The 24,795-nt window shown below is 35.9% G+C and overlaps 1 protein-coding gene across 4 annotated transcripts in view; it reads left to right on the top strand.

The window, feature by feature from the left end:
* Positions 1-24,795, top strand: part of LOC308687506 (glutathione hydrolase 1 proenzyme-like) — a 71,737-nt gene that overhangs the window by 33,048 nt on the left and 13,894 nt on the right. For all 4 annotated transcript variants that reach the window (XM_081360089.1, XM_081360090.1, XM_081360091.1 and 1 more), the window contains 4 exons: positions 4,608-4,744; positions 8,497-8,681; positions 12,812-12,927; positions 15,405-15,520. In XM_081360089.1, the coding sequence (XP_081216215.1) occupies positions 4,608-4,744; positions 8,497-8,681; positions 12,812-12,927; positions 15,405-15,520 (554 nt within the window). The remainder of the gene's footprint in view (positions 1-4,607; positions 4,745-8,496; positions 8,682-12,811; positions 12,928-15,404; positions 15,521-24,795) is intronic.

The following is a 24,795-nucleotide window of genomic DNA, read 5'->3' as shown; positions in this document are numbered from 1 at the left end:
ACCATCTACGTTTGAGCAGATATCTAACATAGTATTTAACAGTAAACATGGGTCTAAACAGTATAATAATCACCATATTAGAGTAAACACTCATTCTAGCCTATTTTTATCATGCTGTGTTTTATTATCAAAAAACATCCTTGTGCCATGCATGTATATACATTTAGCACTGAAAGGTTGCCTTTAGTTCTCATTTCTACATGTTTCTGTCTATATAGAGCCTATATACATGTACAACATAGGCTTCATGTTTTCACTCCAATCTCATTTCATAACATACATTTTAGTCTGGCACCAGTTTAACTAGTAGATACAATGTAAGGTTTATACAACAATAACATGATTACTATTAGGAGTGGAAATGTCTTACCTTAAAAATCTTATAATCTTCAAATCGCGTTCTTCTAATTCTTCTGATGTAAATCCAAGGTAAACAGCAAAGCACAAACACAGTCTCGACGAAAAGCAGAGAAGTGCATTACTGTAGTCTCTGATTCTTTATTTTGAGGTAATGAGGGTGTTTACAGGCCCGCGTTGACTATTTGCATGTCAATTGCTCATACGCGCGTGGGCGTGGTTAGATTTCATTAGAGTTAATTAGCTCGGACTGAAGAAACTGTACATGTCATTGCTTTCATATGGATTACTTAAACAGAGAATATTTGTTTTTGATATGATTTACATCATTTAAAAATGGAGACTTCAAGCTTTGTAAAGACATATGCAGAGGTGGAAAGTCCAGGTTCAGAAAGTAAAAGTCCTCCTCAGTATTGTATTCCAATCACCTGGATTTGCTAATTCAGCAGGAGAGAGAACTAATTAGTGAAATCAGCTGCACAGCAAAAACTCCAGTGTTAAATGAACTCTCCTGGGAGTTTATTTGGCTCCAGACTCAAGAGTGTAAAAGTGTTAAAATATTAGTGTTAAATTAACACTCAAGAGTGTTAACGTTAATGAGCTAATTAAGTGATTCATCGAGTGATGATTGGCCATTATTGAAGACACCTGATGTTAACAAGCAGAATCACTGAAGGAGAGAAAAAAATTCACAATTCCAGTCACCATTATGGAGATCAGTGTTTGCTTTAGTTGGGCAGTTGACCTTTAAATATTTAACTTTAGATTTTATTTGGCTGCTGTATCTGAGTTATAACAGCCAGATGAACAAAAAGAAAAAGTGAACAGGTGGTATTGGTTATATTATAACATAATCATCATTTGACCTGAATCACTGAACTCATTTAGAGCCTAATCTCTGACTTAAATGTATATTGGTAATTACAGCATCACTGTGATTTTACAGAATAAGGTCCAGAATTTTCAATCAGATTTTTCTGATTGAGATTTTAAGATCAGATTTTTCTGATCAACTTTTCTCTTTGTTCATCTGAGAGTTATAACTCAGATACAGCAGCCAAACTAAATCTAACGTTATTAGTTTAAGGGTCAAGAGCCCAACTAAAGCCAACACTGATCACCATAATGGTAACTTACAAAAAATAGATTTTCTCCTTTGGTGATTCTGCTTGTTAACATCAGGTGTCTTCAATAATGCTCAATCATCACTCAATCACTCACTTCATTATCTCATTAACTTTAACACTTTTGAGTCTGGAGACAAATAAACTCCCAGGAGAGTTCATTTAACACTGGAGTTTTTGCTGTGTGAGTTCATGGGTGGAATAGACATATGGCAGGACTTTTTCTTTCTGACCCCTGGACTTTCCACCTCTGCTGAATAGACACATAACCAAAATTTATTAAGAAAGCCAACCCTTGAGAGTTTACAGTTCAATACTCAAAATTAATCAGACTGCTATTAATATTGAGATATATAAGCTCAAACATAAAAACAAAAACAACAAATATTAAGATTATATTTATTAAATGCATAACAATATTATGTGAATGTAGGATTGTAGGATTTTTGCTGTGTAATGAGCTGATGAGTTGATTCAGGTCTGTTTGGTTAGGGAGACACAAAATGTGTATTGTTGGGGAACCCCTAGAATTTGTTTCTAAAATGGGGCCTTTTGGGTGATTATTAAGTGTTATTAGTTTTATATTTTTGATTATGGTATCCTTGTGATTCTACATGAGATCCATGCAGTGGATTAATCAGATTGTATAAAATATTTTAAACAGAGGTGTGTAATCCAGGAGTAAAAGTCCTGCCATATGTTTATTCCACCCATGAACTCAGTCAGCTGATTTCACTAATTAGTTCTCTCTCCTGCTGAATTAGCAAATCCAGGTGATTGGAACAAAATACTGAGGAGGACTTTTACTTTCTGAACCTGGACTCTACACCTCTGCATAACAATGCCACATGTCAAGAGCAAAGAAATAAACCAGAACTGGACATTATCGCAGCAAAAAAAAAAAAAAAAATCTGTGTATATTAAATATGGAGTAATTTCAGCCACAGCCTCAGATGAAATCAACTGAAGAGAAAAGAAGACATTAAATTTCTGAAGATCTCAGCAGAGGAGGATTAAACAACTCCACAAACAGCATTACCAGCTTCACTTATTACTAACCAGACTGACTTTATTTCTGTCAGACGTCTACAGAAGGTTTTATTGAGAATTAACAGCGGTTTAACTCTGTTTCATTTGAAGTCACCATAACGGTGATTAGTGTTTCCAGTAGTTGGGCTCTTAACTCTTATTATATCTACTGTTTCTTTTGGCCACTGTGACAGTGTGTTTGTCAAACACATTTGCAGCAGCAAAGAAAGCTAAAGTGAAACGAGATCAGGTGACGAAGGTTACCTGTTGATGGTTTTATAACCATCATGAAATAGACTGATTCACTGAGGTTTTTTATAGTCTAACAATTGTGTTGTTCCACTAATATATTCCCATCACAAACCCTGTGTTACTGCAGCGTGAGATCCAGCAATATAACAATCGGTTTAAATCTGTAAACAAACATGAAATAAAATAAAAATTGGCCCATGCTGATACACACAGATATCAACAATCAGCGTATGAATCTCAACAATGGTGAAAATCACAAATATTTAGATAAATTAATTCAGAACATCACTGAAAAGCTACTAATTCACAATAAAAACAACAGCAAAAAATAAAAGCAAATATTTAGAATCAAACAAAATTATAGGACAATTCAGCTGCATAATTTATTCATGTTGCAATGCATGCTGTGAGTTTTGTACTATGCTGATACCCAGCATGCATTGCAGCAAGGTACTTTTGATTGTCATCATTGTTGAGATTCATACGCTGACTGTTGATGTCTGTGTGTGTCATATTAAACTGACTTTTGCGTGCTCATGTTTGCTAAAGTCTTCTAACTGATTGTTATAATATTGCTGGATCTCATGCTGCAGTAACACAGGGTTTCTGATGTGAATATATTAATGGATCAACACAATTGATAGATTCAAAAGACATCAGTGAATCAGTCTATATCATGATGATTACAAAGCCATCACCAGGTAACCATCATCACCTGATCTCATTTCACTTTAGCTTTCTTTGCTGCTGCAAATGTGTTTGACAAACACACTGTCACAGCGTCCAAAAAAGACAAAATATATAATAAGAGTTAAGAGCCCAACTAATGGAAACACTAATCACTCTTATGGTGACTTCAAATGAAACACATTAGAGTTAAACCTCTGTTAATTCTCAATAAAAACTTTTGTAGACGTCTGACAGAAATAAAGTCAGTCTGGTTAGTAATAAGTGAAGCTGGTAATGCTGTTTGTGGAGTTGTTTAATCCTCCTCTGCTGAGATCTTCACAGATTTAATGTCTTCTTTTCTCTTCAGTGGATTTCATCTGAGGCTGTGGCTGAAATTACTCCATATTTAATATACACAGATTTTTAGTAAACCAGATTTTTTTTAGTAAACCAGAATTTTTCAATAAACCAGAACCCAGGTCCAGTTCTGGTTTATTTCTTTGCTCTTTGCTGACATGTGGCATTGCTATGCAGAGGTGTAAAGTCCAGGTTCAGAAAGTAAAAGTCCTCCTCAGTATTTTGTTCCAATCACCTGGATTTGCTAATTCAGCAGGAGAGAGAACTAATTAGTGAAATCAGATGACTGAGTTTATGGGTGGAATAAACATCTGGCAGGACTTTTACTCTTTGGCCCCTGGATTACCCACCTCTGATTTTAAACAATAAACATTTTGAACACCAGTGTCTATTAGTCTCACTTAGATATCAAGAATAGGCATTTGAATTTCAACAACCTTAAGAAATGTGTTTTATAAACACAAATCAATTGGAAAAATGCTATTGTTAATAAGTCAATTGTCAAGAACCCAACTAAAACAAAAATCTCCATAATAGTGACTTCAAATGAAACTTTCTCATAAAAAATAATGTTAGATGTCTTCAATAATGCTCAATCATTACTTACTTACCTAATTATCTCATTAACTTCAACACTGCTTCAGTGTTTCTTGTAACATTATATAGATTAGGACAATATGTATTCTGAGTAGTGTTGATTTAACTCTGAGGTTAACAGACAATAAAAGGGTGCTTTTAAGAGTTCTTTAGCTCATTCAAGAGCAACCAGCACATGAAAGCTCGAAGGTTTCATTCAAATAATTAAGCATTTCATTTCAGGTTACAACATCTCAAGCAGCAGTGTGTCCACCATAGAGAAAAAGATTTTGACCTTTCATCGCATGATAGAGGCGTTCCGCTTCGGTTTTGTCCACAAGAGTGAACTGGGAGACCCACAATATGAAAACATCACTCCTGTGAGTTCAACCTGCAAATTCTGTCCCGCTGGCCTATCAGTGGGAAAGTCAGTAGCTAGTGACTTCCTACGACAAGTCATTACCCAGCTAACAGACTTTTGTTATAAGAACGTTCTCCAAATATTCAGTGTTGGTTCTGGGAACGTGAAAAATGTCCAGGGCTGCGTTTCCCGATAACGTTGTCTCTTAGCGTGCTACGAAGACTCTTAAGGTATAACTTAACTATATAATATATAACTACTAAATGTATACTACTAAATATATAACTACTAAAGGTATACCATTTCTAGGCGTGTTCCCTGAACCATACCTTAGGAAGCTGCTTAAGATATACCTTCTTACATGCAACGTTACCCGGTGTTGTCCGTGGCAATGCTGCTGAATTGGTTGATATCGATGGATCGAGAATCAATCATTCTCTCGTGCAGGGGCTGTTTCACTGCATTATGTGAGAAAGTGGTGTTCTTTATAAAAGAAGCACTTCAGAAATAGTTGAAATTGCATTTATTAGGACTCATGGGATATTATAAAAAATAATCCAAACTATACTAGCCTATAATAGCCTAGCCCAGTGTTTCCCAACCCTGCTCCTGAATGAACCCCAACACTGCACGTTTTCTTTGTCTCCCTAATCAAACACACCTGATTCAACTCATCAGCTCATTAGAAGAAACTCTAGGACAGGGATGGGCAAATGCTGTCCTGGAGGGCCACTGTCCTGCAGAGTTTAGCTCCAACCCTGATAAACTCTCCTGTCTGTAGCTTTCTAGTAATCCTGAAGACATCGATTAGCTGGTTCAGGTGTGTTTGATTAGGGGCCCAGATAGACAGCAACCATCACAATAATGTTAATGTGTCAATGTTAACTGTATTGAATCAACATCTCTTTTGCTCCAGCAATTAATGTTGATATTTTTTTGGAAATTTCATCCATAAATCAATGGTGATGGAGTCAATGTTACAATGTGATGTTGGTTCAACATCATGCCTGCGCTCTCAGAAAATGAAACACAACAATTACAACTGACTTAAAGCCACACAGCCTGAAATCAACTGCAAATAAAATACTTGGTCACCATTGTTGTGATCAGTGTTTGCTTTAGTTGGACAGTTTGACTCTTGGCTTTTATGTGAGTTTTTTATCTTTGTAAAAGTGTTTAACAAAATATAATTTGTTGCAAAGAAAGCCAGAAACAAAGATAACAGTGAAGGTACCAGTTTGGTGAAAAAGTTTTCAACATAATTAGAAGTAGAATAGTTCTCTAATTTTCTACCACAACAAAAAAAAGTGGTTATTGCTTTCTTGCAACAGATCAAACGTTCAGAATTTTGGTTTTTAAATACATAGTAGGATTTTTTTTTTTTTTTTAGACACACAGACATCAAGAATCAGCATACGAATCTCAACAATGGTGACATGCTTCATGCCAGTGCATGCTGGTTTTTTACTATGGTGGCTCCCAACATGCATTGCAGCATGAAGCATGTCACCATTGTTGAGATTCATATGCTTATTCTTGATGTCTGGATGTGTATGTAAAAACATTTATCTTTTAATGAATTTTACAAATCTAAATTCAGAATGTCTGATCTGTGGCAAGAAAGTATTGTTTGTGAATATAACTTTTTAATAACAAATGACCACTTTTGGTCAGAGTAAAATTTGTGAAATATGATGCTGAATTATGATCTTTGTTTCTGGCTTTCTTTGCAATAAATTATGTTTTTCAGGACACACTGTTGCAAAGATCAGACACATAAAAGCTAAGACTCAAACTGTCCAACTAAAGAAAACACTAATCACCATAATGGTGACCAAACATTTTCAATAAAACATCAACATCTAAACCTCTGTTAATTGTCAAAAAGAACTTCTGCTGAGATCTTGAGAGATTTATTGTCTTTTATTTGCAGTTGATTTCAGGCTGTGTGGCTTTAAGTCAGTTATAGTTGTTTCATTTTCTGAGAGTGCAAACATGATGTTGAACCAACATCACATTGTGACAATGATTCAATACCATTACCATTGATTTTTGGATGAAATCTTAAATTGTGGGAGCAAAAGTGATGAGTCAAAAATGTACACATTAACATTGATTTAACATTATTTTGATGGTTGCTGTCTATCTGGGACCCTAATCAAACACACCAGAACCAGCTAATCAATGTCTTCAGGATTAATAGAAAGCTACAGACAGGAGAGTTTATCAGGGTTGGAGCTAAACTCTGCAGGACAGTGGCCCTCCAGGACAGCATTTGCCCATCCCTGTCCTAGAGTTTCTTCTAATGAGCTGATGAGTTGAATCAGGTGTGTTTGATTAGGGAGACAAAGGCTACGTTCACACTGCAGGGCTTAATGATCAATTCCGATTTTTTGAAAAAATTCGATTTTTTTGCAAGGCCGTTCACATTTCCAATTAAATGCGACCTTTTGTGATCTCCTGTGTGAACGTGAAATGACCCAGAAGTGACCCGCATGCGCAGAAGAGTACTCAACGGTCAATGACGTCACTTGTTGTTTGCGGAAGTAGCTAAACTTTAACCAGAGCCCGTCTCTGCTTTAACTAACTGTGATTCTCTCACTCACACACACACACACACACACACGAGCGCACGCAGCGACCGTTACACAAGAGCCAGACAGCAGCCGCTGACCTATCTAATATCAGATTCAGCACAAATAAGTTAACATAACGTATGGCCGTGGGCTTTTTTTTTTCTTTTTTTTTTTAATTAACGGGCTCGTCGAGGTCGACCCGTTTGGCAGATTTACCTCAGCTCGATGAATATGCAGTCCGTTTTCAAACCGACGACTACTTTAATGCAGAATTATTAATGCGTATCAATGACGTGCGGGTCGGATACATGCGACCTGGCCGTTCAGACTGAAGTCGCATTTCAAAAGATCGGATATGTATCGGATTTGGGACCACATACCCAAGTGGCCTGGGTCGCATTTGAAAAGATCGGATCTGTGTCGTTCAGACTGTCATGAAAAGATCAGATACAGGTCGCATAGGGGCAAAAAAATCGGAATTGGATCGTTTCAGCCTGCAGTGTGAACGTAGCCAAAGAAAACGTGCGGTGTTGGGGGTCCTTCAGGAGCAGGGTTGGGAAACACTGCTCTAACGTCAAGAAAACTGGACATTTTTCACGTTCCCAGAACCAACACTGAATATTTGGAGAACGTTCTTATAACAAAAGTCTATTAGCTGGGTAGTCCTATTTTTGGACCTTCCGGCCCACCATAATATGAGCACACAGTGAGAGCGCTGTGAGGATACACTTTTAGATCACTGTGACCTCAGATTGTGAACACATCACGAGTATCTTAGGAGCTAATGTTTAGTCACTGTGAGATAAAATTGTTGACTGGGTAAACTATCAATGAAACATTTGCAATTAGTTTTCAATGCATTTACACCGATTTGACCAGTAGGCATCATCATCATGGTGTTTCAAACGCTTCAAAACAATGGCGAAACAATTGGTTCAGTTGATTCAAAGCTTCGAAAAGCTTAGTTTCTCTCATCACCATCAGAAGATGAATAAATAACAGAGTCATTTTTTTGTGTTAACTATTCCTTTAAACTAACACACATCTCAATTAAATTGTGTACTAGGATCTGTACAAGGATTTAAAGCGCCCTTTATAGTAACTTAAGTTACAGCAGACATTATTTTCTCACTGTTTCTCACTGTTTCTCTCTTTCTCACCTTTATTTACACATCTTTTGAATCTTGTTTTGCAGTTTGTCCAAAAAATGACCTCAGAGAGCTATGCAGACCACATCAGGAGTCAGATCAATGATGACACCACCAAACAAGACAGCTATGACCTTGATAGCGCTGCACATGATGACTATGGCACATCTCACCTGTCCGTCATTGCAGAAGATGGGAGTGCAGTGGCAGTCACCAGCAGTATCAATGACCAGTAAGAGAAAGATGAAGAAATAAAGAGATTATGTTTACACACTTTGAAAAGTAGTGCATGCTGTAACCACCATAGACATTGAAGCGCACATGTCCCCCCTAATTATAAGTACTACTACAATTAGATAGAACTTCTTTTAACGATTTTATTTCTTTTGATTTATTCCCCTTAAATTCCTTTAATTATTTAAGGCAAGGGCTATTTAGAGCAAATAGCGATAGATGCTATTTACAATTAGGGGAAATAGCAGAATTTTCTTAGTGAAAATATGTTATTTACACTAAGTGCAAATAGTGATAGAAGCTATCTACACCAAGTTAAAAGAGCAGTATTTTCTTTGCACTAAGTGTAAATAGTTGTTTGATGCTATTTATACTTAGTCTTAGATGATTTTCAACTAGATAACAGAACTGGATACATATTCTGAATGTTCCAAACCAATCTGACTTCTGACCTGTAATGCTGCCTGAATCATAATCATACACTGTTTGCTCAGAAGATGACATCACGGTTTACTCCAGAGCGGCTACACAGCAAAATCCTTAAAAAGTTTAATTAACTCTGTTCAGAGAACATTTGGTCCCTCTCTACAGAGAGTTAAAATAACTCTGAATCAGAGTTAAAGTTAATAAGATACTTAAGTGATTAATTAAGTGATGATTGGACATTAATGATGAACAGGAAAAGAGAAAGAGAAACAACAAGAAAAAGAGAAAGAGAAACAACAAGAGCAGAAAAAAAGAGAAACACAAGAACTACAAGTTCTCAGCAGAGGATGATTAAACAACTGCATTACCAGCTTCACTTATTACTAACCAGGGGTGCGTTTCCCGAACAACGACGTAACTCGCTGCTTAACTACCATAGTATGATGCATCATTGAAGAAATCAACTAGCTAGTCACGACTGTTTCCCTCAAAAACGGTGCTTTAAATCTCTTGACAAACTAAAAGACGTAAATTACATTTGTATGAATTCTAAATAAAAGACACAGGTTGTACTGAATGTCAGCTTGCTTATTTTGCTCAAGATGAGGATTTATTAAGTCCACGTGTCATGCAATCTAGAAACTCTTCTTCTAACCACAGGTTGAGATCTGTCGTTCCAACCACACAACTCTGCGATGCTGTTTGCGAATGTTCGTCAGAACGATGGTTTCAGGAAACACTGACTCATTGAACTACACTGTTAGACCTTACCGTTTTTTTTACAGTAAAATACTGGCAACACTGTTGCCAGTAATATACTGTTAATTGTACAGTTCTTTACTGTAATCTACAGTTTGTTTCTGTAAAAATGCACTAAATTAAAATTCAAGTTAACTAATTTCACTTGCAGAAACCGACTGCCTTAAATTGACCAACTGCCATTTAAATGTATTAACTAAAATTTATAATGCATAAATAACGTGAGCAAAGTATTACTGTGAACTTATTTTATTTGAGACCACTAAAAAACTATTGCACATAAAGAGATTTCCACTGGACCAGCAACTACACAGTCACCGCCTGTTAAATAAAGCAACATGCAGCAAATCATCAATGTTTGTAGATCTTCTCCTGGACTGAAGCACAGGCTCTACTCTTCTGCACAATGGTGACCCAAAAAATTAATTTTACAGTAAACTACTGGCAACAGTGTTGCCAGTATATACCTGTTTTATAACTTACAGTTTATTACTGTTAAAATACATTTTGTGGGTGTGACTTTTTATCTTACACTGTTAACCCTTTCAACCCCACAGGGAAATACACACTACAAAGAGTAAAAGTAACATTGAGACAGTGTTGCAGTGAGATAATTAAGTGAATATGTAAGTGATTGTTGAGCATTAGTGATGAACACCTGCTGTTAGAACAGAAAATAGAGAAACACAAGAACTACAACTGACTTCCAGCATTACACATTATTATACTTATTATTAACCAGAATGACTTTATTTCTGTCATACATCTACAGAAGTTGTTATTAAGATGTTTAATTGAAAATTTTTGGTTTGAAGTTACCATTATAGAGATCAGTGCTTGCTTTAGTTGGGATGTTGATGCTATAACAGTAGTGTGTCTTTTGCTACTTGAGCTGTTTTTGTGCAAGTCACACTTGTGCACGCACACAGTTTATGATTTATTGTGATTATGATGCCAAAATCATCATAGCGCCTGTTCATTCACTAAGGAATTCATTTTCACTCATTCAGAGTTTAATGAGCCAGAGAGAGATGAATGGTAAGTAGACAAGGGACAAGAGACCAACTAAAGTGAATACTGATCTCCATTATGGTGACAACAAACTTTATTATAAACTAAATCTCTGTTAATTCTCAACAAGAACTTTTGTACATGTATGAAAGAAATAATTGTAAACTGGTTTCACACTCAGTGTCGCTGGAAGTCAGTTGTAGTTTTTGTATTTCTCTTTTTTCTGTTCTTGTTTCTCTGTCCTTCAGTGATTCTGCTTATCAGGTGTTCATCAGTGTCTCACTTCACTCACTTCTTTTCATTCACTCTGTCAAGTGGACTTTATTAGTGAACTAATGTAGGGAATAGTGAATGGGGGTTTAGGGTGTGAGTGAAAACAGCCTCTTAGTGTCGATTTTGAGCACTGTTAATTCACAGTATATTCCTGTAGGCTAGTTTTGTTTTCTACGGTATATTACTGTTTTAATGGAAAATTGTATGATATTGTCAGAATTTGGCCTTTTTTTACAGCAAGGGTTAACAGTGTAGGCTGATAACGAAGGAACTTGCGAACATAGTTGGCTAACGATGCTTTTGGGAAACGCACCCCTGATTGACTTTTATTGGATTGGATGCATTGCAGCATGAAACATGTCACCATTGTTAAGATTCATATGCTGATTCTTGACATCTGTGTCTTTAAAAAAAACATTATGTATTTTAAAAATTGTAACTCAGAATGTCTGATCTGTGGCAAGAGAGTGTTAGTGAATATAATCTGTTAACATCAAATAACCACTTTTGGACAGTGATGAGATAAGTGTATTATTCTACTTTTTGTTGTTGAAAACTATATCACCTGATCATCTTTGCTTCTGGCATTCTTTGCAACAAATTATGTGTTTTGGTAACCGTTACAAAAACCACAAACTCACACAAAAAAATAAAAAAATAAAAAAAGCAGTGTCAAAAGGCTCAACTAAATGAAACACTGGTCACCATAATGGTGACCAAACATTTTCAATAAATCGTCAACATCTAAACTTCTGTTAATTCTCAATAAGAACTTCTGTAGACGTCTGACAGAAATAAAATCAGTCTGGTTAGTAATAAGTGAAGCTGATATTGCTTCTTTTCTCTTCAGTTGATTTAATCTAAGGCTGTGACTGAAGTCAGTTGTAGTTCTTGTGTTTCTCTTTTTCTCTGTTCTTATTGAATCTCTTTCATTCAGTAATTCTGCTTGTTGGCAGCAGCTGTTCATCATTAATGCCCAATCATCACTTAATTAATCACTTAAGTATCTCATTAATGTTCACTCTGATTCAGAGTTTTTTTAACTCTCTGTAGAGAGGGACCAAATGTTCTCTGAGCAGAGTTAATTTAACTCTGGGGATTTTGCTGTGTATATATATATATAATTATATATAATACTAGTAATAAAAAAATGGCCCAACCAGACATTGGTGGGCAGAGAAGTGTAAATAGCCTTTGCCAACAAGGAGGGCTATTTGTACTTAGTGTAAACAGACACTAATTGTTTAATTTCTTTTAATAAAACGATTAAGTACACCAGTTAAAAAAGTCATTACAAATAACAAGGTCAAACATAAAAAAAACATATACATGAATGGATTGTTCACAATAAGATCTTTAACATACATTTAGAAAATGGATTATAAAAGTATAAAATTTAATTTAATGCTGACTTTAACACTGCTTACAAGATGTACACAATAGAATAACAAAATATCAGATTTACTCAACAAAATAGGTACAAAATATCACTCCATTTCTTAGAAAATGATTAATTATTAACATTCAAGAATCGATGAATTCTTCTAATTTTGAAAATAAGGTTTAGGGTTAATGTACTTTTGGTGTTTGTTTTTATGAAGCTATATTGTTTTGCTGTTCTTTTCAATTTTGTTGTCTTTATTTTTTCTGTGTTCTCAGTTTTGGCTCTAACGTGATGTCGCGCTCAACTGGCATAATTTTTAATGACCAGATGCGGGATTTCGAATATACTGTCTTGAAAAATAGATTTAACAAAAATAACTTAATTAAACCAGGTAAAAACTTGCATGCCTTTATATATTTATGGTATAATTTAAGATATGGTATTAATTTAACTCTTTCCCAACCTAAAAAAATGCCGGTCAGCACCAGCATTTTTGCTGATAATAGTTTAGTTTGATGTCACCATTATGGTGATTAGTGTTTGCTTTAGTTGGGTAGTTTGACTCTTGATGTTTAAATGTTAGTTATTCTCTGCCTGCTATAACTGTTTTATGGTGAGAACAGTTTTTTAAATATTGATTTCCCCAAATATTCTGTGTAGCGCATACGACTCTGGGTAAATGTGAATTAGCTCAAGAATATGGGGAATTCTGGGAATATTAATATTTATGACTCATGGTCATAATTCATAAGTCGCATGTACATTTATTTTATCAATTATCGAGATTACCTTGTTCTGTAACTGGTCTGACCAACCTTTAATTCGTCCAGCGAGTAGATGTAAGATCAGTACAGTTAAGAAGGGGGTATCCAGTTTATGTTCTGGCGCTATGTTCTGGCGAGTTTATTAATTAAAACTACTGAATGTCGTCTAGTATCGAGCTTGTAGCTTAGATCTTTTAGATTCATTGACTTATAAGGTAGGCTTTATACAGAGACAGTGAAAAGTATTCCATGGATTTTAATAAATGTAAAACTAGAGATTATATGAGCTACAAATATAACGTACGTAAAGAAAAAAATGCAAACAATAAACAAACAAACAAACACTTAACCGAAACAGAACATAAAACATAGCATGATCAGAATGAACTGAAAGAAAGAAAGAAATAGAGAGGAGGGAAAAGCTAGTAATTATTACATACAGAAACCTTGGTTCACGAGACCCCTGGAAACAACTTTTATCAGCTCAATATAAGTTACTTGCAGAATTCTGTGCTCTTTCTGGTCAGGCTGAAGCAGGAAGCGGGAAGCGGACAGCGCGGACGTGTCCTGTTTCTGCTGGGTCTTCCAGTACCGCGAAGTTCGAAAAGGCTCACTGAATGTAATGTTACCGGAAAATCAGATTCATCTCCCGGGATGGGAGAGGTTTAAAGTCTTTGTTGCAAGGGACGCAGCTACGACTCGGACATGTGCTCGCTCGATAGAGAAGACTAAGGCTTTCTTCAGATGGTCCTTGGAGAAGCGCTGCGCCGGGGAGAGGAGGAAGGGTGAGAGGTCAGGGATGAGAGCGACCGGAGAAGAGAAGAGAGAGAAGAGTGGGGGTCTCGTCCTTTTAACAGACATCTGTTTTACGCCCTGTTTGTAACAACAGCGAATCAAAACTTCTGATCTGTAGCGGGAAGAAGTCTTCTTTGTGTGTAGGGCTGCAACAAACGATTATTTTGATAATCGATTAATCTAACGATTATTAGAACGATTAATCGACTAATCATCGATTAACTTTTTTAACTTAATAAAACTGTCTAGAAATCATTTGGATGGTTAAACAACCTATTCTGGTGATATTGATGACTTTCCCAGCTCCCCCCAGCGTTCCCAGGCGGAAAACCAACCTTGCAACTTGGGGACTACCGTCCCGGTAAGACAGAAATTGGAAGTCTCGTGAGAAGCGAGAACGAGAACGAGCCGAACGAGCGCGAGCGCGAAACACGAATTGCTTTACGGCAATTCGACATAAACACACACGCATGTATGATGTATTACCAGATTACCCACCTCGGTAGACATAGCTCCACGCGATACAGTTGGCTTGCTCCGATCATAACAAACGCACATGAGCAGCGGTAGAGAGGGGGAGGAGGCCGCCGCAAGTGAGTTTTTTACGACCGTGTTGTGAAATATACGCCCCCCCACAGCTGTAGGGGGAGCTCGTGGGGAAAACATGCGACAACAAAAGGGAAAATCAGCGAAGAAGTGACTAGAGTTCGCTAGAGTTGCCGAGTTCTCCTTTAATACATAATGCTGCATTTTTTTTTTTTTAAATAACATAATGCTGCATTTAAAAGTTAATGGCCAAACGGATCTTTAGAAAAGTTCACGTTGTTGTTGCAGATTAAATATAACATTAACTAATCATTTTATATCAGTTTAAATGTTGATTATTAGTCACTCAAACCCCTTTATCTAACACTTTCTACTTAACCGTCCGTTTGCGCACATCCACCATGTTTTGTAGTTTTCTGAATGTAGTTCTGAACTGGATCCTCTTCCAAAGCACAATGGGTTGTGAGTAATATTAGTTTTATAGTGAGCATGGATCCACACTTCGAAAATCCACCGGTTTCAGAAGATCCGTAGCAGTCCCAGCTACAGTATAACAGTTTAGACATAGATTGCCAGAAAGACTCATTAATGATGGGGAAGCGTTGTGTCATAAATTACAGGAAATCTCATCAATGGTGGGGAAAGAGTTAATTACAAGTAACACCAACTAAATATAATATATTCCTGAATATAAATGTTCACATATAAAATGTGTCAAAGCTGAATATGTTCAAATATAACATACTTCTTGTTTTTTGACAAGGTAAAAGGCCACTTTCATCAAAGTGTCCCACAATTATATTGGACAAAGAAAGCAGAAAGGTCAGGATGGTTGTTGGAGCTTCAGGTGGGCCAAATATCACCTCTTCAACTGCTCAGGTAAAAAACACAAATTTTCTCAACAGATTTCAACAGTTCAAGCATGGCTCAACTTTTCATAACAGATCTACAGCACACTGTTAACCCTTGCTGTAAAAAAGGCCAAATTCTGACAATATCATACCATTTTCCACTAAAACAGTAATATACCGTAGAAAACAACCCACATAGCAACATTGTGTCGGCCCAGATCCGGCCCACATCTGGCACACGTGGAAAGATGATCTGGCCCACATGCAGCGTGGACTTACGGCACTTGGGTGGGCCACTCCTGTTTGCCAGATCTGGGCCACAAGCAGGCCATAGCAATGCCACATCTCAGCCAAGAGCAAAGAAATAAACCACAACTGGAGGATTAAACAACTCCACAAACAGCATTACCAGCTTCACTTATTACCAACCAGACTGACTTTATTTCTGTCAGACGTCTACAAAAGTTTTTATTGAGAATTAACAGAGGTTTAACTCTAATGTGTTTCATTTAAAGTCACCATAATAGTGAATAGTGTTTCCATTAGTTGGGCTCTTAACTCTTATTATATCTATTGTCTTCTTTGGCTGCTGTGACAGTGTGTGTATCAAACACATTTGCAGCAGCAAAGAAAGCTAAAGTGAAATGAGATCAGGTGATGATGGTTTCCTGTTGATGGATTTATAATCATCATGAAATAACCTGTTTCACTGAGATAATTTGAATCTAACAATTGTGTTGTACCATTAATATCTTCACACCACAAATCCTGTGTTACTGCAGCATGAGATCCAGCAATATTATAACAATCAGTTAGAAGACTTTAACAAACATGAGCACGAATCATTACTGTTCGATCACAAACACAGACATCAATAATCAACGTATGAATCTCAACAATGGTGAGAATCAAAAGTACCTTACTGCAAAGCATGCTGGGTACCATCATTGTACAAAACTCCCAGCATGCATTGCAACATGAATAAATTATGCAGCTAAATTGTCCTATTAATTTGTTTAATTCTAAATATGTGCTTTTATTTTTTTGCTGTTGTTTTTGTTGTGACATTTAGTAGCTTTTCAGTGATGTTCTGAATTAATCTAAAAAAATATATATATTGTCACCCTTGTTGAGATTCATGTGCTGATTTTTTATATCTAAGTGTGTCACCATGGATTTTTTTCGTGCTCATGTTTGTTAAATCTTCTAACTGATTGTTATAATATTGCTGGATCTTATGCTGCAGTAACACAGGGTTTGTGATGAGAATATATTAATGGTACAACACAATTGTTAGATTCAAATTATCTCAGTGAAACAGGTTATTTCATGACGATTATAAATCCATCAACAAGTAACCATCCTCACCTGATCTCATTTCACTTTAGCTTTCTTTGCTGCTGCAAATGTGTTTGATACACACTCTGTCACAGCAGCCAAAGAAGACAATAGATATAATAAGAGTTAAGAGCCCAACTAATGGAAACACTATTCACTGTAATGGCGACTTTAAATGAAACACATTAGAGTTAAACCTGTGTTAATTCTCAATAAAAACTTTTGTAGACGTGTGACAGAAATAATGTCAGTCTGGTTGGTAATAAGTGAAGCTGGTAATGCTGTTTGTGGAGTTGTTTAATCCTCCAGTTGTGGTTTATTTCTTTGCTCTTGGCTGAGATGTGGCATTGCTATGGCCTGCTTGTGGCCCAGATCTGGCAAACAGGAGCGGCCCACCCAAGTGCCGTAAGTCCACGCTGCATGTGGGCCAGATCATCTTTCCACGTGTGCCAGATGTGGGCCGGATCTGGGCCGACACAATGTTCCTATGTGGGAAAAGTAGCCTACATGAATATACTGTGAATTAACAGCGCTCAAAATCGACACTCAGAGGCTGTTTTCACAATCACACCCTAAACCCCCATTCACTATTCCCTACATTAGATCACTAATAGTCCCCTTGACAGAGTGAATGAAAAGAAGTGAGTGAATTGAGACACTGATGAACACCTGATAAGCAGAATCACTGAAGGACAGAGAAACAAGAACAGAAAAAAAGAGAAACACAAGAACTACAACTGACTTCCAGCAACACTGAGTGTGAAACCAGTTTACAAATAGGGCTGGGCGATTTAAATCGCGATATTGTTATGCGCATCTCATCAGTAAAGCCGGTTCCTTGATTAGTAGTAAATCACCATCACCTGCTTTCAGATGGAGCGGCATTTACTACAAAGAGCCGTAGTTAACTGACAAGCTGAGCCATATCGCATTAATATCGCGGACATATCGCCAGCGATATTTAATGCGATATGGCTCAGCTTGTCAGTTAACTACGGCTCTTTGTACACAGCGAAACATCCAGTGTTAAATTAACACTCCTGGGAGTGTATGAGTCCACACTCAAGAGTGTTTAAGTTAATGAGATAATTAAGTGATTAATTTAGTGATGATTGAACATTATTGAAGACACCTGATGTTAACAAGCAGAATCGCTGAAGGAGAAAATCGCAAATTGTAAGTTACCATTATTGTGATGGGTAGTTGCTTTAGTTGGGCTCTAGACCATTATATGTTTACTTTAGATTTTGTTTGGCTGCTGTATCTGAGTTATAACTGCCAGTTGTACAAAGAATAAATAGTGATCTGATGATGTTGGTTATATTATGACAATCATCATTTGAACTTGATCACTGAACTCATTAAAATCCTTCTGACTTCGATTTATGTTGTTGGTTACAGCATAACTGTGAATCTGAATAAATGGCTAGAATTTTTGATGTAATTTAAAGGATTTCTTAAAAGATGTAAAAAAAAAAAATCATTCTTTTAGGCACACACAGATGTCAAGATTCAGTCTATGCATCTCAACAATGGTGAGGAACAGAATATTCAATTAGGAAAAGTAAATTACATAGACAATTCAGATCATAATTTATTCATACCGCAATGCATGATGGGAGCCATTAATGAGTTGTGATTGGTGGCAGCCACTGCAACATGCTTTATTATTGTCACCATTGTTGAGATTCACAGGCTGATTATTGATGTCTGTGTTTTAAATGAATTTATCTGAATGTCTTTTGATCAGAACAATGTTTATTAAATATTTTGAATTATAAGTAAAGTCCTGATAATCATAGGCTGAAGAATCACTAAACTGCAGCTAACAAGTTAAACCAAATTATCTCAATAAGTTTCCTTTTTCAGATCACAGCATTATTATGTCAAAACATAACCAACACTATAAGATAACATTTTACTTTGTTCAGTTAACTGTTATAAATCAATAACAGCAGACAAACAACAGTAAATATTAAAGTAAACATATAATGGTCTAGAGCAGGGATTCCCAAAGTGTGGTACGCGCACCCCCAGGGGTACGCGAGCTACCACCAGGGGGTGCGCGAGAGGAAAAATGTAATGGCGGTCTGTTTTTTTAAATGGGGTTTTTCCATAGAATAAAAAAAAAATGAACAGTAAACATTTCCTTTGTAAATTCCTTTTCCTTTTATTTTAAATAAAAAAACTATAATGTATTAGTTTTTGATAAAACAAATACATATGAAATGCACAACGACAAATGCTCACGCACATACAAGCAAACTCTACACACACGTGCACTGTCAAACTCCTTGACAGTGCACGGAGTAAACATAAGAGCAGAAAGTTGCTCCGTCTTCGACTGGTAAATGAAGATATACCTTGTTGATCAGTCTGATTGTGTTTATATTGCAATAATGACCTACTGAATGTACACTGCCGTTCAAAAATGTGTTGGTTAGTCAGAATTGTTTTTCAGTAAGGATGCATTAATGATTAAAGTGATTAAAAGTGACCTTAAAACATGTCACATGTGTAATGTTACAAGATATTTCGTTTTTAAATAAATGCTGTTCTTTTGAAAATTGTATACATCAAAGAATCATGAAAAAAATTATAGTTTCCAAAATATTAAGCAGCAAACTGTTTTCATATTTCTGAAGGGTCATGTGACACTGAAGTAATGATTTTGAAAATTCATCTTTGAAATTACATGAATAAATTACATTTTGAAACATATTCAAATAAGATTTTAAATTGTAATACTATTTCACGATATTACAAGTTTTACTGTATTTTTGATAAAACAAATTCAGCTTTGGTGAGCTCTATATATATATATATATATATATATATATATATATATATATATATATATATATATATATAATATTGTTCAAAATATTGTTGTTTATTTTATGTTTGAGCCTATGCTCTTTGTTACTTAATTATGTTGTGGATCGTGTGTAGGCTAATTTTATTGTCGCACTTGAAAAGTAGCAGATTGATCCTCGTTTTTATTTATTTTATCTATTTCGGAGCCTATTCTCTTAAATGTTGTGGATCGTTTGTAACTTCATTGCAATTTAATTCAACGTACTGTCGTTCTAATTTCCATAACCGTTGTGTTATAATGATGATGCTAGCTCCACGGTCATTTACGGTCATTTAATATTGCTGCAATGTTTCTTTTACGCGGCTGAAAATAACCGTGCTTTCTGTTACTGAGCCTGTGTCTGTCACTCGTCCTCTTAAAAGTGGAAGCTTGTGCGTAGCTTTGTTGCATTATATTGAAAATTTGTTGATGTTGTTATTGTCATGCGTGTTCTGGTTATTTGCGCATGATTAAACACGAGTCTTTATATGGCGATAAAACAAAGCTTTGTTGCGTTATTTTTTTGAAGTGGGGATTGGGGGTGCGCCAACCCGGTAGGGACATAGAAGGGGGTGCGCAGGAAAAAAAGCTTGGGAACCGCTGGTCTAGAGTCCAACTAAAGCAAACACCCATCACCTTAATGGTAACTTACAATTTGTAATTTTCTTCTTCAGTGATTCTGCTTGTTAACATCCGGTGTCTTCAATAATGCTCAATCATCACTAAATTAATCACTTAATTATCTCCTCAGCCCTAAATGCCGCTCCATCTGAAAGCAGGTGATGGTGATTTACTACTAATCAAGGAACTGGCTTTACTGACGAGATGCGCATAACAATATCGCGATTTAAATCGCCCAGCCCTAATTTAAATGTATTAACTAAAATGTATAATGCATAAATAATGTGATCAAAGAATTACTGTGAACTTCTTTCATTTGAGACCACTAAAAAACTTTTGCACATAAAGAGATTTCCACTGGACCAGCAACTACACAGTCTCCGCCTGTTAAATAAAGCAACATGCAGCAAATCATCAATGTGTGTAGATCTTCTCCTGGACTGAAGCACAGGCTCTACTCTTCAGCAACAGTGTTGCCAGTATAAACCTGTTTTATAACTTACAGTTTATTACTGTTAAAATACATTTTGTGGGTGTATATTTTTATCTTACACTGTTTATCTGAAACACTGTACCTCTGTCATTTCTGCACCTATCTCACATCTCACACGTAAACATGTCTCTTCTCTTTGCCTCTGTTCCAGTCTCACTAAAGACGGCCGCAGTTACTCCTATTCTTAAAAAAACAAATCTGGACCCAACTGACTACGCTAACTATCGCCCAATCTCCAATCTACCGTATGTCTCAAAAATCATGGAAAAGGTTGTTGCCACTCAATTGCAGTCATATCTATCCCTCAACAACAGTTTTGATTTATTTCAGTCTGGTTTTCGCCAAAACCACAGTACTGAAACTGCATTAGTAAGGGATATCAATGACCTCTTACTCTTTGGTGACTCGGGAAACCTTTCCTTACTTTTACTACTCGACCTCAGCTCAGCTTTCGATACTGTCTGCCATAAAGTCTTACTCATGCGCCTCTCAGAGATTGGTATCTCAGGAGCCGCGTTATCCTGGTTTTCCTCCTATCTGACAGATAGGAAATACTACATCACTATGCACAATTACAAATCTCCCACTGTCACTCTCAAACAAGGTGTTCCACACACAGCAAAATCCCCCAGTGTTAAATTAACACTGAGAGTGTGGATTATATAAACTCTGATCAGAGTGTTAAATGAACACTGAAGCAGTGTTAAATGAACACTAAAGCAGTGTTAAAGTTAATGAGCTAATTAAGTGATTAATTTAGTGATGATTGAACTTTACTGAAGACACCTGATGATAACAAGCAGAATCACTGAAGGAGAAAATCACACATTGTAAGTTACCATTATGGAGAATAGTGTTTGCTTTAGTTGGGCTCTTGGCCATTATATGTTTACTTTAGATTTTGTTTGTCTGCTGTTATTGATTTATAACAGCCAGATGAACAAAGAAAAAAAGTGATGTTATGACAATCATCATTTGAACTTGATTAGATTCACTGAATCACTGAGACCCTTATTTCTGACTTATGTTGATTTTCAGATTTATGTTGTTGATTACAGCATAACTGTGATTCTGCATATCTAGAATTTTAGATATAGTACAAAGGATTTCTATTTTGAAAAAAAAAGATTTTCTTTTAGGCACACACAGACATCAAGATTCAGTCTATGCATCTCAACAATGGTGACGAGCAGAATATACAATTAGGAAAAGGAAATTACCAAGATAATTCAGTTCATAATTTATTCATACTGCAATGCATGATGGGAGCCATTAATGCGTTGTGATTGGTGGCAGCCAAAGGAAAAGTTATTGTTACCATTGTTGAGATTCACAGGCTGTTTATTGATGTCTGTGTTACAGACTTTTGATCAGACCAAGGTTTATTAATTATTTTGGATTATATTAAAAATACTGAAAATTATATGCTGCTGTAAAATCACAGAGCTGCTATAATTATCAAGTTAAACCAAATTTATCAATAAGTTTCATTTTTCAGATCGCAACATGATTATGTTAAAACATAACCAACATAAGATCACATTAGTTATTTGTTCATCTGACTGTTATAAATCAATAACAGCAGACAAACAAAAACTAAAGTAACCTTATAATGGCCAAGAGCCCAACTAAAGCAAACACCCATCGCCACAATGGTAACTTACAATTTGTGATTTTCTCCTTCAGTGATTCTGCTTGTAAACATCAGGTGTCTTCAATAATGCTCAATCATCACTCAATTAATTACTTAATTATCTCATTAACTTTAACACTGCTTCAGTGTTCATTTAACACTCTGCTCAGAGTTTATATAATTCACACTTTTCGGTGTTAATTTAACACTGGGGATTTTGCTGTGCATGCTGTCTGTAATTAATGTTTGTTGCCTCTGTTTTTATGTTTGTATTGCATATGTAATGTGATTTGCAACTGCAATCACTCACTACTTGGACTGGGCAAATGTCCATTGTCCGTTTATTTGTAAACTGCTTTTTTACTGTCATTGTGAAGCGTCCTTGAGCTTGGGAAAGGCGCTATATAAATTAAACTTATTATTATTATTATTATTATTATTAACCCTTTCAACCCCACAGGGAAATCCACACTACACAGAGTAAAAGTAACATTGAGACAGTGTTGCAGTGAGACAAATAAGGGAATATGTTGAATAATAAGTTAATAAGTGAAGTAAGTGATTGTTGAGCATTAGTGATGAACATCTGCTGTTAACAAGCAGAATCACTGAAGAAAAGAGGAACACAAGAACAGAAATAGAGAAACACAAGAAATACAAATGACTTCCAGCCATTACACATTAGTACACTTATTATTAACAGTATGACTTTATTTCTGTCATACATCTACAGAAGTTGTTATTGAGATGTTTAATTGTGTAAGATTAATAAGGGAATTAGGATCAATATAACTCAAAGGGGATTGAATTACAGGGAATAAGAACCGAATTAATATGCAAATTATTCAGAATTAATATTTAACACTTTATCAACTATTCGTCAACCGATAAATTGAGATTAGGGTATTTTATCAATTCTGGACAGAATATTATCCCGTGGCCTACGGTAATAATATCATAAAGTTATGATAACTGATTAATATGAGCAAGGTAGCAAAATCTACAGTTTAAGGCAGTAACTTGTAAGCACACAGCACAAGATGCTTGTATGTAAAATCAACCAAGACTTTATTGAACTACTCTAATACACACAAACTAAACTAACAAAAACACACAAACATTCATTCAAACAGTGACAGAGAGTGATGTTATTAACGGAGGGTGAATGGAGTCCCAAATGTCTAGCGTTAGACACTATTTCTTGACCGCAACCTGAGACAATCAATCTACTAGCACTTTAATCTTAGTTCGTTTTCTTAATAAGATTTGCACCAGTTCAGCCAGAATTAGGAGATTGTGTACTTGCGTTTGGATGCTCCTGTGAGCGTGTGCGTTCCCTTCTGTGATGAAGTTGCTGAAGAGGGAATCTCTTCGGCGCTGATTGGCTGGCAGTCGGTCGATGATGCGTTCTGAGGGACAGCACTCGATGGTGAGTGGTTGGTTGGTTTTGCCGGGTGGCGCTTCGTTCGCGGGATTTCCTGGATTGCGGGTTGCTATGCAACGGAGTTTCCTCTGAGTCTGGAGCGACTCTGAGAGGGGTTTCTTTGACGAAGTTCAACGAAGGATCTTACGGAAGAGTTGATGAGTTTTGAGTGAGCTCTTGGTGGTTTGAAGAGTATGTAAGCAGTAGGGGGGTGCAAAGCAGCCGGTATTTGTATCTGTATTTGTATTTGTTGAGGGGGGAAAAGTATTTGTATTTGTATTTGTATTCGAGTAAAATTCAAAATAGGTGTAAAAATAAATTTTTTTTTGCGTTACACTTCTAATTTACTTTATAGTGTAAGTGTTCTTTAATTATATCCATTATAATAATGGATATGCAATATTGGTTGATGTTTTTCCTTAAATCCAGCAATGAACATGTAACAAGGAACGTCATTGAAAAGAAAATAACATAACAGCCATTACCTACGTTAACATTACTCTGTCAACAGCCTATTGTCTAAATTACCGAGCTAACAGAGCTACTAGTGTTGTCACGGTGCCAAAATTTCAGTATTCGGTACCAATACCAGTGAAAATCCTCGGTTCTCTGTACCAATTTCGGTACCAAAGCTTAATTTAGATTAAATTTACATATATTAAAGTGTATATCACGGTTACAAAGATGGAAACTGTAGTATTAAAAACACTTTACAATAAGATTCAATTTGTTAGATAACATTAGATAAAATGACCTAACAATAAACAATAGTTATATACTGTCACAATTATTCTCCTTGGGGTTCATTTAAAAATACATTTTTAAAATGTAAGGCAATGGGTTGTACATTAATATTAATATTAGCTCAAATGATTTATAGGGAATTTTAATAATTAATCATGAATATGATTAATATTTTGCATATACAGTTACATTAA

The sequence above is a fragment of the Scardinius erythrophthalmus genome (assembly GCF_964197995.2).
Source record: "Scardinius erythrophthalmus genome assembly, chromosome: 3".
Classification (NCBI taxonomy): domain Eukaryota; kingdom Metazoa; phylum Chordata; class Actinopteri; order Cypriniformes; family Leuciscidae; genus Scardinius; species Scardinius erythrophthalmus.
This window is presented reverse-complemented; position numbering and strand designations above follow the sequence as displayed.